General features: G+C 33.6%; 1 protein-coding gene across 1 annotated transcript; it reads left to right on the forward strand.

Moving 5' to 3' along the window:
• Positions 1 to 4,985: 4,985 nt before the first annotated feature.
• LOC149160009 (uncharacterized) lies at positions 4,986 to 14,452 on the forward strand. The gene is made up of 2 exons (XM_089433613.1): positions 4,986 to 5,983; positions 14,149 to 14,452. The coding sequence occupies exons 1-2, from the start codon at positions 5,390 to 5,392 to the stop codon at positions 14,284 to 14,286; spliced, it is 732 nt and encodes a 243-aa protein (XP_089289739.1). The 5' UTR covers positions 4,986 to 5,389; the 3' UTR covers positions 14,287 to 14,452.
• The last annotated feature ends 3,602 nt before the right edge of the window (positions 14,453 to 18,054 follow it).

Here is an 18,054-nt window from a genome sequence, read left to right on the forward strand (position 1 = left end):
GCTTATATATAACAAAACCTTTCGACCAAACTATAAGCCCTATCATAAAGTTTATGACCATATATATAGCCTTGTTACTTGCAACAAAGCAGTGCCATACAACAACCCAAGTTTTATATGTATCAACAAATGAAAACAACATATGCCATGATGATTACACCTGTGATTGAGATGATCTAAGAAATAACCTACCAACCACAACCAAGGAAGCATATTCTTCATTTATTTATATTTAGGTGGCTTTCCTCATGTTATAAAAGAAAGAGGGAGAAGAAACTTGTCATTCTAATGGTGTGTAAGCTTATGTAGTGAATATTGGTTAGAGTTCATAAGTTATAATTGGAAGACAAATACTGACTTATCGCCCATAAATTTCCTCTTGGGAGGGGTCTCACTTACAATTATTGTTTTCTTATAATTATTGTTTTCTTATAACATATTTAATGAGTAATTTTAGTTATGATATAACTTGTTGGGAGTGTAGTGATGATAGATGATCGCAATGACTTGCAGAATTTTAGTTATGATATAACTTGTTGGGGTGTAGTGATGATAGATAATCACAATGACTTGTAGAATTTTAATTAGTGTTGACTAACATCAACACCACTCATAATTTTTGTGACAAATATTTATACGTGATTTACCAAGTTAATATATAGTTACTTGTTTATATATAGTAATGGAAATGAATGGTTTGAGATTTTTATTTTAATGGAATTTATTTACTAATAATCATTGGCTATTATTGTGAAAATTTTGTGATTACAAGTTAAATAATTGGTGATGATTATTAATTTTCTCAATAACTATTAAAAAATGATAATGAAATCATAATGAAAGTGTTATTGTATTTTTCAAATTTGAGGTTTATTTAATGATTCCTACTCATAAATATAAATGATTTTTTTCATATAGTTTTCAATCAACTCTTGTTACTATAAATTATTTTTAAATTACCATAAAATTCCATTAATAATGGCTTCTCCTCAACCTTATAAATTACTTTTTACTTATCTATAATTTTTTTTTAACAATATATGGTTACATTTTTTAGATTCTAAACAAAAAACCCATATAGTTTGAGTGGGCCTAATGGTTAAGAGCATGTGTCTCCTCCTAACAAGTGAGAGGTTCAGATCCAAAATGGGGTAGAGTATGTATGCCTTCGTAAACATAGCAGTCAAATCGCTACACAGAGGTGGGTCCCTTGTCCCCCAAACAAGGGGGTCTCATACACCAATTTGGTGTGAGACATGTATCATATAGCGTATTTGGGTGTCTCATACACCAATTTGGTGTGAGACATGTATCATATAGAGGTGGGTCCCTTGTCCCCCAAACAAGGGGGTCTCATACACCAATTTGGTGTGAGATATGTATCATATAGTGTATTTGGGTGTCTCATACACCAATTTGGTGTGAGACATGTATCATATAGTGTATTTGTGATGATGATCTCACACTATTTATGTTAAAGATTCTATTAGCAATAATTCTATTCGCAATAGATAGGGATTAGACTATCATCAAAAGCTTCCCAATGCTTTGAAGTTATGACAATGTTGGCTTCTATTGCACATAAAAAAAGCAAGACACACTTGAGTATTTACAATGATGATCTCACATGATAGCCATAAAATCATTAGAAACAAGTGGAGACTACCATCGAAAGTTTTTCTATACTATGAAATTATGACAGTGTTGGTTTATGTTGCTTTTTAGAAAAGCCACCACAAAATCAACAATAAAAAAAAATTGTAATGAACACAATTTTATTTATCAATATTAAAAATATATAAAAAAAATTAAATAAATAGAGAAACAAGTTTATTTATAGATTTGAAATAAATATAAAAACAAATTTATTTTTCTTTAAAAAAATATGGAAACAAATTTTAAAACAAATTTCAGATATATATAAAAACAAATTTCAAACCCTTCTTGTTGTTTGATATGGTATAATAATTTATTTAAGGTAAATGTCCTAGCTATCCCATTTTAAACTTCAAAAAATAAATTTCAATTGAAAATGACCAATCTATAAGTCCAAAGTAAGTAATATACCACCAAAGACCTCGGGGGATGATAAAAAACCTTTTATAATAATGCATGTCAAGAGAAGGCAATGAATACGAGTATTCCTCAAGGGCTATTTCTTCATTCTATTTAAAAAAGCCATGACTTGGTTGTATACTATTTGGATATATTGGCAGTCACATATGTGATTTATATGTATTTGGCACACTGAAGGGTTATATGTATTGGTCACAATGAAGGGTTACAATGAGGTTTTAGTCCGGTAGTTATTTTGCAAGAGGGTTCTATATATTATAAACATTATTGTAGTTGATAGTATTAATTTTAGGTAAATAATTGTGGTTGTAATTTAAATTGGATTAATGAATGAAAGTTGGTTTGTTTGTTTGTTTTTGTTTTGTTTAGTTAGTTTATATATATATATAGATATATAGATAGATAGATAGATAGATATTATGAGATTATATATAATAAAGTTAATTGATGATATTCAAAAATTTAAAATATTTGTTGGTTATAAATTTATGTATAATATGTGATTCTCATTATTTTATTTTTTTACGATTCTGAATATATTGATTGATTTTTTCAAATATATGTGTAATATATGATTGCAATATATATATATATATATATATATAAAAAGTTAAACTTCACTTTATGTGTAATATATCATTGCACTTACTTTATTTTCTTATATATATATATATATATATATATATATATATTGAATTAATGTATAAGATTAAGTGTTTTATGGTATATTATTTATGATATCAAATATATTTCTATAATTGAATTAGGGTTTCACAAAGTAGTAGATTTTAGTGAAAATATTGGTATGTGTGGCAACCACTTAATAAGCTCTAAATATTTTTATGGTCATTTTTAAATGGGAAGATACTATTAAAATGGTTATAATTAATAAATAATTAATTATAAATATCTACATTTAATTAAAAAATGTTAGTTTTAACTATATATTAAGATTAATGATAAATTACATAGCTATGTATAAGATTAGTAGTAAGTGGCATTAGGATATGGCTATAAATAGTTAATACTATGAATAGATGTCCAAGCACCTCAATTATTTAGGTGATTTTTGGCATTTTCTCATTTTCCAATAACTCTTATCTCTTCTAATGCACCTCTTCTTACCATGTTCTTAATTTTATTCTATTGATACAATCCACTCATCTTGTTTTTGATTAAATTTCAAATTTATTAATTTTCTTCTCAATTATATTTGAATAAATAAAACATTTTTTTAATACATTTTCAACATTTATTACAACAAAAACATTCAAATAATATCCATTACAATTTATGTTCACAAAAAAATTCATCCATCCCACTTTTAGCAACTCATTAAATTGTCAATATCATTACTCATGAAACATAATTTAAATAAATATAATAGTGACCTAAATTAAAACCATAAATATTAACATCAAGCATTTGTATCTTTCAAAAAATGTTTTTAGCTATAAATATCAAATGATGGGCATATGAATGGTCAATGTTTTGACGAGGTTTACATAGTGACACTTGATCTATGGAATCATATATTTTAAAAAATATTAATATAATCTAATATTTGTCGCATCTACTTTAAATTATATAATTTAAAAAGCAACCTTATATGACCGCCCAAGATAATACGTTCCGAATCATTCTTTCCCTCCAAACCTAAAAATTTAGATAGCTTCCTAAGTAGGGTTAGAACATGTGCAGGGATGAGTTTCCTTAGTCTATTCCTTTTCCAATCGTGGAACACATTTGTGCAGGGATGAGTTTCCTTAGTCTATTCCTTTTCCAATCGTGGAACACATTCCCGAATCTATTCCTTTTGCGGCTTACCAGCTCATCGTAATCACAAAGAAACAGTACATCGTTTACTCTATATGCTGGAAAACCTAAAAAATTAGATAGCTTCCTAAGTATGGTTAGAAGATGTGCAGGGATGAGTTTCCTTCGTCTATTCCTTTTCCAATCGTGGAACACATTCCCTAATCTATTCCCTTTGCGGCTTACCAGCTCATCGTAATCGCAAAGAAACAGTACATCGTTTACTCTATATGCTGGATAACCTAAAAATTTAGATAGCTTCCTAAGTAGGGTTAGAAGATGTGCAGGGATGAGTTTCCTTCGTCTATTCCTTTTCCAATCGTGGAACACATTCCCTAATCTATTCCTTTTGCGGCTTAGCAGCTCATGGTAATCGCAAAGAAACAGTACATCGTTTACTCTCTATGCTGGATAACCTAAAAATTTAGATAGCTTCCTACGTAGGGTTAGAAGATGTGCAGGGATGAGTTTCCTTCGTTTATTCCTTTTCCAATCGTGGAACACATTCCCTAATCTATTCCTTTTGCGGCTTTCTAGCTCATCGTAATTGCAAAGAAACAGTAGATCGTTTACTCTATATGCTGGATAACCTAAAAATTTAGATAGCTTCGTAAGTAGGCTTAGAAGACGTGCAGGGATGAGTTTCCTTCGTCTGTTCCTTTTCCGATCGTGGAACACATTCCCTAATCTATTCCTTTTGCGGCTTACCAGCTCACCGTAATCGCAAAGAAACAGTACATCGTTTACTCTATATGCTGGATAACCTAAAAATTTAGATAGCTTCCTAAGTAGGCTTAGAAGACGTGCAGGGATGAGTTTCCTTCGTCTGTTCCTTTTCCAATCGTGAAACACATTCCCTAATCTATTCCTTTTGCGGCTTTCCAGCTCATCGTAATCGCAAAGAAACAGTACATCATTTACTCTATAGGCTGGAAAACCTAAAAATTTAGACAGCTTCCTAAGTAGGGTTAGAAGATGTGCAGGGATGAGTTTCCTTCGTCTATTCCTTTTCCAATCGTGGAACACATTCCCTAATCTATTCCTTTTGCGGCTTACCAGCTCATCGTAATCACAAAGAAACAGTACATCGTTTACTCTATATGCTGGAAAAACATATTTCCGTTGAAATTTGGTAAAACAAAAACTTTAGAAATGATATCATAGGGTTTTAAGGTGTTTCAAAATGTGAGAAAAATAAAATAAACCAGGAAGAATTGTTTATCCAACGTATGAAATACCAAAACTTTACCCCCAGAAACGCATGCAAAACGAATTAATTTTTTATCTAAAACTCTAAAATAAACGTTTTTATCCTACAGTAAAATTCAACAATAATGATTCCACTTTTACCTGTCCCTCAAATCTGAACGGAAAGAACAGCCTTCCCCTGGCAAGGAATACATCTGACTGGAACAGAGAGTTGAAAATTCTGATTTTTTGTTTGGTAATCGATCCTCACTCCTCTTCATTTATCTGGCTGCGGCGGGGAGAGTTGAGAATGGAAGATTGGTGGAGGAGAAGCTATTCCTGTAAATGTGCATACGAGCCGTGTTCGTCATCTTACTCTCAAGCAGCAGCGTGTCTTCCTCATATTGATACTAATGAAGGCATTCACATGCAAACGCCGACTCAATCAATGAATTTTCTGCAACCCGGTACTTGTATTGATGCCGATGCCTCTGCAGTGGTAATACTTGATGCTCTCTCCACGGAAAAGCCACATGATTTGGGCCTGCTCGGAACAGCTTCTTTAGGGCCGGTGGTGCAGCTTGATCAGACTCCCGAGGATGATTCTTCACAGGCGCTCACTCAATATTGGCAAAAATTCGTAGCCAACATGGGCGACCCAACTCAAATTCTAACCTGTATTTCGGCAGCAAATTCTTTGCTGGATTCCAGCGACCCTAGTTTCCCTCCACCAACGCGGAGCCATCCAAGGACGGAAGCAGCGGGAGGAGGAGGAGGTGATGACCATGAGGCCAGCAGGGTACGTGTTGGTAATATTCAGAAACTGGTGGAAAGGCAAATGCGAAATAAGATGAAAGCGCTTTCTTCAAAACTGATATCGCTACTCCCCGAGGAGTACCGCAAGGTTAGGTTTTCTATATCTCAGTCATATAAATAAAAGTATTAAAAGCAAAAGGGGCAGTGGCTTTACTTGTATTTGCCATTTTTTAAGATGAAACATAATAAAAGTGTTTACAGCAAAACAATAGTGGCAATGATTTTATTTGTTATTGTTATGTTTGTAGACAAAATACACATTATCGGACAACTGTTGGAAGCCATTAAATACATTTCTCATTTACAAGACAAGGTAATAGAGGTCGGAAAGAAAAGAGATGAACTAAAATTCATGGCCACTGTTAAACCATTTTCCACTAGCTCATGTGTTTATAAAAACCTGCAAGCTTCCCAGGCTCGACCCCCAATTGAACCGGACAAACATCAGACCATAATGGTTGGCAAATTTGGTCCAGGCATTCAAGTCACCATAAACACTTCAAAAATCAGATTGACTTGTCTATTCCGCTAATGGTTTTGGAAGAAGCCGGACTTGGATTTGTTGATGCTACTGTTTCTGCTATAAATGATAGGGTCTTTTATAGCGTTCAGTCCAAGGTAATATATTATTGTATGAAAACCTTGACGCTGCGATGTTTATCTGAATTTTTCTCTGAGAGTAGTTTCTATTTCTTAGCCTTGCAGCTCTCAGATTTTCGCCAATTTGATAGCGCTGCCCTCCACGGGAGAATTGATCAAATGATGAATGACATTCCTCCATAAAATTCGATGATAAAGTAATCTATAGTTTACTCTTCTTGTGGCTGCATATTTCTGTTGAAATGGATATTCACTTCTCGAACAATGCCGTCCGAGACTACTCTAAAGTTAAGACTACTGTAACAGACTTAAAGCAAACTTGTCTAAATAAATATAAGCACTTTTGCCTGTCTGCGGGAGCAGAATTTTTTTTGGTTGGTCTATTGCGTTCTTAGTAATTCTCTTTTCAATTTTCTCCGTTATCGTTTTTATCTTCTATAAATAAATATAATCACTCTTTCCACTCTGTGGGAGCAGAAATTAGATACTCTGCCTTATGAAATGCCTAAGCATGAAGCTTCTGGGTATGTCTTCGTTCCCATGCTTAAATAAATGAGAATAATTATTTTTTATAAGTTTTGTATTTTGAATCCTGTTTTGTTACGAAGAGTATCCAAAGTTTCTTATATAAGTGAGAATAAGGCATGTTTTACGATTTTTGTATTTTGAATCCTGTTTGGTTAGGAAGAGTATCAAACGAAACTTTTGTGTGAGAACTTTGTTGGCCTACGGATTTATGGAGAATTTTCATTTCAAAAATATAAAATCATGTAAACTATTAATATGTTTAGATGTTATTTTCACATTTGCTAAGAAAATGGTGTGAAGTGTTAGCAGGTTTATTTTATTTTATTGTATTTTGTCAAATTTTGAAAAAGTTTACATTGTTTAGTTATTAAAAATACTTCAGTGTAATTGTTTTAAGTTTTTGTTTTGTTTAGTTGATAAGATTTTGATTAAGATTGTTTTTTTCTATGGTTTAAAAGGTTAATTTCTTTTTAACACATTGCTAGAGCATTTCAGCACAGAAATTGTTCTGAGTATATACTTTAAATTTATGATTCAACAAATATTTAGAGATTTCTAAGAAATATAAACCATTTTATTTTAAATATAAAAAAATTAAACTTTCTTTGTACTTTATATTATGGAAATGAATTTATTTTACTGTAATTTTTTTTGTGAAATAAATATTTTTATTACATATCCAAAATTTTGTTTAGCCAATTATAAAGAAAATCTGACCATATACAATTTTTTTTAATTGTTTTAAGAAAAGCAGATAACAAACTGCCTATAAATTTAAAATGCAAAATACATACACTAAAGTACAAAGAATAGGGTCTTCAATGTCATGAGAGAATTAATAATCTAAAAACAGAATAAAGTACAAGGTGTAGGGTCTTCAATGCGATGAGAGAAGAACAAACTCTACTGGGACTGACTCTACTGGGATAATGCAAAATACATACACTAAAGTACAAAGAATAGGGTCTTCAATGTCATGAGAGAATTAATAATCTAAAAACAGAATAAAGTACAAGGTGTAGGGTCTTCAATGCGATGAGAGAAGAACAAAGAAACCAATAATTAATAATCTAAAAACAGAATAAGAGTCAATAGACTAAGACGATTAATCTGAGTTTTCTTTATTTTAGTCCTACAAATAAAAATATTAAAAAAAAATTGGCAGTGACTTTGATTGTATTTTCCCTATTTTTAAAGATGAAACATATTAATAAAAATATTTAAAGAAGAAGAAAAAGGTCCAAGATTTCAATTGTGCTTGTTATTTTTGTAGAAAAAATACACATTACTAGACTAACTGCTGGAAGCGACTAAATACTTTTCTCATTTAAAAAATAAGCTAATCGAGCTCGTAAAGAAAACATATGAAACTAAAGCAACTGCTAAACCATTTTCCAACCGCTCATGTGTCCATGCAAACCTGCAAGCTTCGCAGACTCTACCCTCCATTGTACGGGAGAAGCATCGGAAAATCAGGGTTTGAAAATTTCGTCCAGGCATTAAATCACCGTAAATTCTTTCAAGATTCAGATTGACTTCTCTAGCCCGCTACTGGTCTTAGAAGAAACCGATTTGAAGTTGTGTGTGCTACCGTTTTGGCTATAAATGATAGGGTCTTTTATAGCATTTAGTCGAAGGTAATGTGTTATTGTATGAATCCCTTGAGGTCATATGTTTATCTTGATTTGTTTTCAAAGTAGTTTAATATTTTTATTGGTTAACCTTGCAGTTTTCAGATTTTCATGATAGAAAAATTGAGAGATTAGAGGAATTGTGTATACAACAAACTACATTTGACATTTTTATTGATAACAAAGGTTACATATATAGGACATAGATTATTGATTTTGACACATCTAGATCAAGATTATGATTCATACATTGGAAACAACACCTTCTAGATTGGCTCCTCCTAATGACAATTACACATGACATGGAATCATTACTCCTAACACCCTCACTCTCCTTTAATGCTTACATAGAAAACATTAAAAGCACATATTACAACAATAATCAACACTCACATTCACTCAAATCTAGCAAACACCTCTCTTTCACCATAATCTTCTAGGTGTTACCTGACCATTTAAAACATAAGTGCTTCAGACCATCTTTGAGAATTGAGGCCTATGGACCTCCCTGAGCACGACCTGTTCGATAATGAACCATCCTATGGAGAGGAGTCTATCTCTTGAACACATGGAGAGGGGTCTATCTCTTGAACACATGGTCTTCCCTTGTATTCCCATTTATTTAGGAAGGTTGTGTGAGTACTGAATTTATCTAGAAGTCAATTGTCACACCCTCAAATACATATTCATATAACAAAAATAAAATTAATGCGAAACATATATGATCCAATGGTAACTCTAATAACCAGTTGAACCCTTTTCTCGCATTGCTTGTATGTCAATTCGTATTTCATGTCGACTTAAGCTCTTACCACATAAAATTTAATTTGCTGCACGGTGAATCTGTAAATAACCTACAAAAAAACTCACTTCAATCATTTAACAAATGTAACCTACAACAAAAGAAGCATGAATAAAAAGTGCAAAAATAAGAGATGCAAGTGAAAAAGACATTCAAAGGAAATGAAGAAATTATACATGAGGTATATGAGGATCTTGAAGAAATTGTACATGAGGTATATGAGGATCTTGATATGACCAAGCCTAGGGAAAATCAGAGTCCTATGAAGGAAACCAATATTTAGAAGCTAAAAATGACACCAAACTTAATTATTTGAATCAATCCAAGTACATCTCTGCTAGAAATGAAACTGGAGTTGCCAAATAACAAGTTTTCTCTACAAGAAGACTAAGAAATACAAGCCCCTAAAGGAAAATTCGAATTGGTACTTATATGAAATGATGAGGAAGCATTCTCCTTGAAAGGAGGAATATTTCGCCTCCAAAATCCCTCAAATAGTTGATCTGGTTCTCAAGGCTAGGAATCTGCATTAAATGATAGGGAGCACATTCCTAAATTTTCTCAATCACTGGAGCTCCATAGTGCAATAATTTCATAATATAATGTTCATTTATTATCCAATATTGATCCTCTTGTAGTAGAGAGAAAGTCCCTATATTATCTCATTCAGAATTTACTCCATATTCTCTCATTTTTTTTGCAAAAATAAACAATATTAGGCACATGATATGCAATTATCTCTAAACCTTCCTAAGAACATATTAAAGCTAAAAAAATGTTATTAAGTGTATAAGGAGAGGTTTAATATAGCCTTCGTGTGCCTAAAGGTTATATGGGCCTTAATTTGTGTCTAATTTGGAGGCCCATCAGGGACATTGTCATCATCTACTAAAAACATGATCGGTAGTGATCCCGTGCTAGTAACACGGGAAGATCTAAGAAATCTCACTTCAAATTGTTCAATCAGATCATGCCCTTCATACATAACATCATGTGTAAATCCTAATGTACATTGTTCAGGGGGTACAGATCATGTTGTGGGTGGTTGAGCGAGTGTATCGGTCTTAATGACCAGTGACTCACTCATAGGTGGAGCATTGACACTGCTACCAACACTGACCCCCATAGTCGTAGCATGAGGATCATACTATGCCAAAAAATCCTGTAAAATAAGGAGCTTTTTTTTTTTTATAAAGGATGAGATAACTAAATCATAAATAAATAAATATGATAATTAAATGAGTTGCTCACCCCATACCGATTTTACTATGCCAAAAAATCCTGTAAAATAAGGAGCTTTTTTTTTTTATTATAAAGGATGAGATAACTAAATCATAAATAAATAAATATGATAATTAAATGAGTTGCTCACCCCATACCAATTTCACCTTTTATCTCATATGTATGCGGCTCAATCATAACTAAAGAATTAAGTTTCTTGTTTTCTTTGATTTTAAGCTTCTTTATTGTTTGGATTGGATCAGCGAACATAAAAATTGCTTCATCAATAACCTCTTCCTCATGAGCATCTGTGGACTTGTCTAAGGCTGCCTTCCCCTTATCACCCTATTTATCAAATAAGTGTAATTTGCAATTCATCCACAATTAATCATAATTATATTAATAAGAATACCACTACTGAAATATGTCTAAATTTATATAGAAACTTCACGTTATATCATGACCAATATAAAAGGTTCTAAATTTATAAAAACTTCATCATCTTTGAAGGCTCTTGCAAGAGGCATTATGATAGGGTCAATATATATTCCATCCTATATAGAAACGATACTTTGAAAAAGATGAAGGAATGAATTTTCTCAAGTTGGTCATATGCATAGTGAATCTTTCATTTAGTTATATGATGCCTAAAAATATGAATTTGACTTACTCTATAATGGATAAAATGCTACTTATATATATATATATATATATATATATATATATATATATATATATATATATCATGGTTATATTATTTTATGTACAACTACATTGATGTATACCTGCTGTGAGGTTGGTGCCCTTTGACCTTGATCAAATTGACACAATATTTTAACCATGACGTATGGAAATGTTTCCTCAACTTACAATATGTATAACAATTTATTGTAGTAAATTAAAATTATAACATACAATAGACATTGCTTACAAGTTGGGTAAAATTGAATACATACCACCCCCATAATAACAATATTTTTATTTATTCTATTTAAATTGTAATCAATGAGCAACTCTTCCCTTGCAACTATTGATTTAATGACACATACAAATACACGGTTTCCTTCATGTCCCTCAAATATGAAATTGGGTTGCTTATTTGTGGTGATGAGCCGTGTACTATTTATAAACCCCACAATATTCCATGTTTCTTTTGGCCTTTCATCAATATATATAGTTGCACCTTTATTTTCATCATTGTCTTTTAGTTATATATAATTTGCAACCACTCCATATCTTCGCATAATTTTAGTATATTGGACTAGCCATACCCAATCATTGTAGTTGTAACAGGGTCCAACATACTCCATCAATTCAGTTAATCCCACGTAGCATACCTTTATGCCATCCATGGAAAATAGCCCTAGACCATGTAATGACGATTGAGAAATGTGGTATATCCTTTCATTGACAAAAAAATAAATGTTTATTTCAGGAAGATCCTTGGGTTCCCATTGTTTCACAAGATGTTTGTAACTCAAGGGTACCTCGAAGTCATATATGCTCTCATTATCATAAGAACATGAACCCCCTTTAGCGAGAAAAATTTCCATGTGCCTATGGAATTTTCTTCTAATATTTTCACCTCTAGTTGATCTTTGCCTGCTAGATGACATATCAGATGTTTGGTCAATTTATTCTATCCTAACTAAACTTCCGTCATTAAATGAAGATAGATCTGACAAATACGTATTTGGTTGAATGCCCTATAACACTCCATCAAATGCGAGAAACTATTAGAAAGTGTCATAAGGGATGTTGAGAAACGTCTTGAAGAAACCACAAGAACATTATAATGCTAAAAATGAGTTACAAAGAAGTTCTTTGAATTTAAAATATTTAAGTAATATTTAAAAACTTGTGAACTTGAGAACCTATTCATCTTAACTAATGAAATCACTTGATAGCTTGAGAACTCAACATAATCTAATAGCATTTAATATTCCATTACAAAAATGACCCACATGCTTTGATACGTTGAAGAATGTAACTAGTTTCAGTCTTCATAATTGTCATTTGACTCAAGTCATGATGTACTTCTTATGTATCTATCAAAAGAATAAAGAAAATGATTTTTGTAAAGCATGGGTTTCATGCTCAAGTCACTTTGTCATTAGATCAAGCATCCATTGCATGATTAGGGTTTTTCATGATTCAAGAGTTCTTGTCATATTGTAAAAGACCCTTTAAGGAATCTGTATCAAGGAAAGAAAAAATATTTTGAAATTAGAAATGTCTAGAAGGCTCCCAAGACCAAGTCGTCTAACCAAGGAAAAGTTGGCCTAGGGAGGGCTACTAGAGCCTCTTTGAAAGGCTATATAAAGATGGATCTTCGACCTATTGAGAGACACATCAAGAGTTCGAAAGTTTGTAATTTGTCTTCTAATGTTCACACGTACCAATACCGTAGGGTTTCTAGGGTTTACTCAGGTCCAAAATTGTAGGGGGCATGTATCTTCAATTTTTATTAGTGTCGGTCTTCTCAACAGAATGCATAATGGGTACTCGTTGGATGTGGAATTTATTTCCACATCCAATGAGTGTATACACTCGAAATTTGAGTAAACCTATAAGGAGATAAACTAAAAATAAAATAAAAAAGTAGTTTTTCTTCTTTTCCCTCCAAAATATTTTCATGTACCTCTTTTTAAATCTAAAGGATTTTGATTGATTTAAATATTATGACATGGAAATTACATGAAAATTTCGTAGGCACTTTTAGGCTGAAATTTCCTCTAACAAGAATCCTTGACTATTCTTGAGTTGAATGAAGATATAAAGTTGGTAGAGGTAGACATTGTCACCCTTTGATTGGTAGAGAATGTTGAAAGCATAGAGGTTGAGAGTTAGGACATATGATACGTAATCATCCAAATCCTTATGTAACAAGTTGTCTATGTTCAATAATTCCTCGTGTTCAAGAATTCTTTTGGGAACATTTACAAGTATGTTCTTGACGATCTTCATAGTGGTATCAACTAGACAACCATGTAAATGTGAGAGATATGTTGTTCCTTGGAATACCCCAGAAAAGTGAAATTGGTTAAGTATTGAAGGAGATAATAACATAATACTCCACATAAAATATATTAGAACTATACCCCTTATATGATTTACTATTTGAGGAGGATACCTCAATTTTTTCAAAAATTGCAAGGAAGTGATGCAACCACAAACAAGGCATTTTACATACTATAAAGATAAAAATTGTTAGATCAATGAAATAAAAGCTATAGTAAAACCAACCAAAGTTGATTAATTAAACACTAAGAAACCATTGACTATTCTATGACTAGTGTTGAGTTACGAAATGGGTATGTATTACTCTTAATTCCATCACCTTTTTCCTCTTTTCTTATCTATTTCATATCTTAATACGCTAACATATTGATGGATTATGATAAGAAACGGATGAACTACTCGCAGTTAAGATTTATCCATCGTAACTAACTTTTACTCCTCTTTATGCAGAAAAACGATGAAAGGAACAGTTGCTATTCCCTAGCGATGGAACAACACAAACCAACAAAGGGAGAATGGAACGCGTCGGTTGCAGATAGGTCAGAGGATGAATCAGGAGGATCAACGCTAAATAGGAAGGGTGTCTGAAGATAGAATTCAGTTGCAAATCCCTTAGGATTGGGAGATCCTGAGGGATCGCATTTATCTTTTACCTATTTTTTACTATAAAATCAAACGATTGTAGGAAGAAAGGGGATCAATCTCTATTATTTAAAATTGTAATTTTAATTTACAGACTCGTGCTGTTGGAGAACGCGACCGTGTTGTAATGCTACTTAAGTTCAATGATTAATATATAATTGAAGTTGTTGTTCATTCGTATTCTCTGAAGTAGCTCAACAGTGTTCGCTGGTGGCTAAGGGCCCGGCCTCTGGTGGATTAAACTGCTTCCTTGTGTTATATATTTCTGATTCTCACAAGTTTGATTGGTTTGATAATTTTCCCGTTTTCTGTGAGTTTATCTTATTCACTATTTACCACTTTCGTGTATTGAGGTAGTACATTTCCTTTACATGTTTTACAACACTATCATTTGATTTGATTTACGCTTATTCCAGATTAAATTATTTAGACAGTGATTCATATTGATTTAATCAGCTGCAAGAGTTTGGTTATCGCTATTGAACTCTTAGATTTATATCATTGCCATTTGGATTGCTTCATAGAGATTGAGTATGATTTAGATTGAATCAGCTAAGAAGAGATTGGTTATTGCTACTATTTTCTCGGTTGATGCTATTGTTAATTGAATTGCTTGTGTGAGATTTGATTACGATTTCAACAGAGGATTGAGTCTTGAAGCTTAGATGTCATATTTCCTTTAATAATTGCAATTTGAGTTTTGTAAATGCATCCGTTTACTCTTGTATCAAAGGTTTATACTTCATTTTAAGAAACATTACTCTCTGGATTTATAGCATGCACATATTGTGTACACTCTTGGAATAAAAGGACTTGCCCGGGTTGATGATTAATGTGGGGTAATTAGGAGTTTTAAAAGACACCTTTTATCAGCCAACATTTTGGCGCCATTGCTAGGGAGAGTGTCACCATTTTACAAAGAGTGATGTATATCTGATAATTTCTGTTGGGAAAGAATTGGGTATTGAAAACAGAAGGTAAGAACCTACATAATGAGCAAGTAAAGTGCTTGCTCCTCTACCCGCTTTTCAGCACAATTACAGAAAAGTGAAGTAGGTTTTTGATGTTCATCTGTTGAGAGAGAACTGGGTATTAAAAATGGAGGGTAAGAACCCGCGTACGGAGCAAGTAAAATGCCTGCTCCTCCCCTGCTTTCTAGCAGAATTGCTAGGAAATTAAGGTAGAAATAAACATTTGAATTTTTGCATGAATGACTAAGAAGAAAAGACCAGAAAACAATACAATTCCACATCTCAAACCTGAAAAATCTAAGGGACCGGTGACCCTTGGATAATCAAATTTTATCGATGACATCTTAAGAAAAGATAAATCTCAGCCATCAGTAGGCCCCTGAACCGTTCCTTCCAGAAAACTATTGTCTCCCTTCGGGCCACAAGCTCGCCATCTGTAGCCTACACTGAGGTCCACAGTAAAACTGAAGGGACTGAGTAGAGTTTTCAAGACATTGAAAATTCGGGACCAATTCCCTCACAAGAAGGGAATTCTTGCAACATTCGTGAAGGAGGAGGAGAAACAGGGGAAACTGAGGAACCAAGATCCTCTCAGATAGTAATTGGGCAGAGGACACCCAGTTTCCCAGATCAAGGGAGTGCTGTTAGGATCATTCCCACCTCTTCTAGACAACCGAGGGATAAGTCTCTAGCTCCAGAGATCCCAGAAGGGTACTGGCATATCTTTGATCAAATGGCTAATAATCCATAAACACTCCAGACTTCTACATTACAATATCCTATTGTTGACACAGCTGTCAACGCCTCCATGAAAGCTATCCCTCTACAAAATATTCCCACCTTTCATGGACTCACTTCAGAAGATCCAGATGCGTTCCTGTTTGAATTTGATGTCCTATGTCGGGGTTATGATTACACCACCGATCCCCAAAAACTGAAGCTGTTTCCCTCCACTTTAAAGGGAGCAACCCTGCATTGGTTTATGAGACAGGGTGGGGGCACCTTAAATAATTGGGACCAAATGAAAACTGCTTTCCTTAAAAAACATCAGGATTATTGCAGATCTAGAGAACTAAAATATGAGATATTCCAAATGGTAACAAGACCTAGTGAAACTTTGGAAGAGTATGTGGAGCGTTTCCAATATAACCTCCAAAGGTCTCCTTACCCAAATCTGCCTCTATCTAATAATGTGCTAAAAACCACACTGATTAAGGGGATTACAGACTAGTGGATAGAGACATTAAATATTATGGGTAAAGGTGATATCTATCAATATGCTAACATTATTGATTTGTGTATCAGGTGCTCGAGGTGTAGTACAAGACTAAAACCAGCTGAACGCGATATGATCACCAAGGACAGCAAAATCTCTAGCGGAAGCATTACTCGTACTGAAATCGACATCTTGTTAGAAGATTTCAAAACGGATATCCTGGGAACCTTAAAAACACAATTAGACATCATGCAAGCCAAGCAGAAGCAGGCCGAAGCAGAATAGAAACTTGTTATTTTTGGCCATCGATGCAGGAAGAAACATAGTCATAAATAATGTCCACTGGATATGGTATAGACCTATGCCATATGCACTAAAGAACATGCCACAGAAAATTGCCCATCGCTCCCAGGATTAAAAGCGGTCTTCAAAGAGGCAGAGGAAGAAATAGAACCAGTCTACCTGTTAAATCAGTGTTGCCAATGGCAAGCACAACAAACAGGTATGACTACCGACCAATCTTCATTCTTTCAGCCTCCATAATATAGTTCTCAGCAATATACAGCAGCTACATGGCAGAACCAACCACCTTTTCCTAATTGGTCACCACAAGCATTTTCTATGCCACCTTGGTCCAATCAATCAAATCCAAACAATAGTTGGCCAAATTCCTCTTACTTTCCACCATTCTGGCAGAACAATCCATATCCATCTCAATGGCCCCCCTCCACTTCACAAAACCAAAACTGGCAGTCAAGCTGGCAAAGACCTATAAAACAGCCAGCAGGAACAATCCCCCTGCCTAAACCTACGCTACCAGCACCTTACACGTTGCAGCAGAATCCTCAACCCAATCTATGACCATAGCTCCCAGCCCAGCCCAACCCAAATCCCAACAACAAACCAGTCCAGTCAATACAAATTATTGAAGGGCTGGATCCGGAAACTGAGTTGAGAGAGTGTAATGAACTCAAATTGAGGTTTGGACAAATAATCGAGTCAGAGGAGGATAAAAATATACAATTAGAAGAACCACTACCTATAGAACAAACACCTCAAAGGGAGAATATAGTTAAACAGAAAAGCCACGAACAAACTATTACCTCTTCTCCACCATTCCCAAAAAGATTGATTATACCTCGCCCAATCGAATATCCTGTTTTTGGTCTCCTGGGAGAATTAAAAAATCTTTGTGTAAAAGTACCCCTCCTCCAGGCTATTAAGGACATTCCAATCTATGCAAAAACCATTAAGGAATTGTGTACCAAAAAGCCTACGAGGAAAATAAAAGCAACACCAAATGTCCACATAGTTGGAACTTTGTTCGATTTATTATCAGGCAGAGAAACACCGGTGAAATATGAGGACCCAGGAAATCCTATAGTCACAGTACAAATAAATGGATGTTCCTTTCCCAATGCATTAGTCGATCTAGGGGCAGCCATTAATATTCTCACAACAACAACCTGTCAGAGACTTGGCATCACAGCCTTAAATCTAACTACAACCTTGCTGGAACTTGCTGAC

This window comes from Pinus tabuliformis, chromosome 5_2 (assembly GCF_031772625.1).
Source record: "Pinus tabuliformis cultivar Carrire ecotype Pingquan chromosome 5_2, CPIR1, whole genome shotgun sequence".
In the NCBI taxonomy this organism is placed as follows: Eukaryota; Viridiplantae; Streptophyta; class Pinopsida; order Pinales; family Pinaceae; genus Pinus; species Pinus tabuliformis.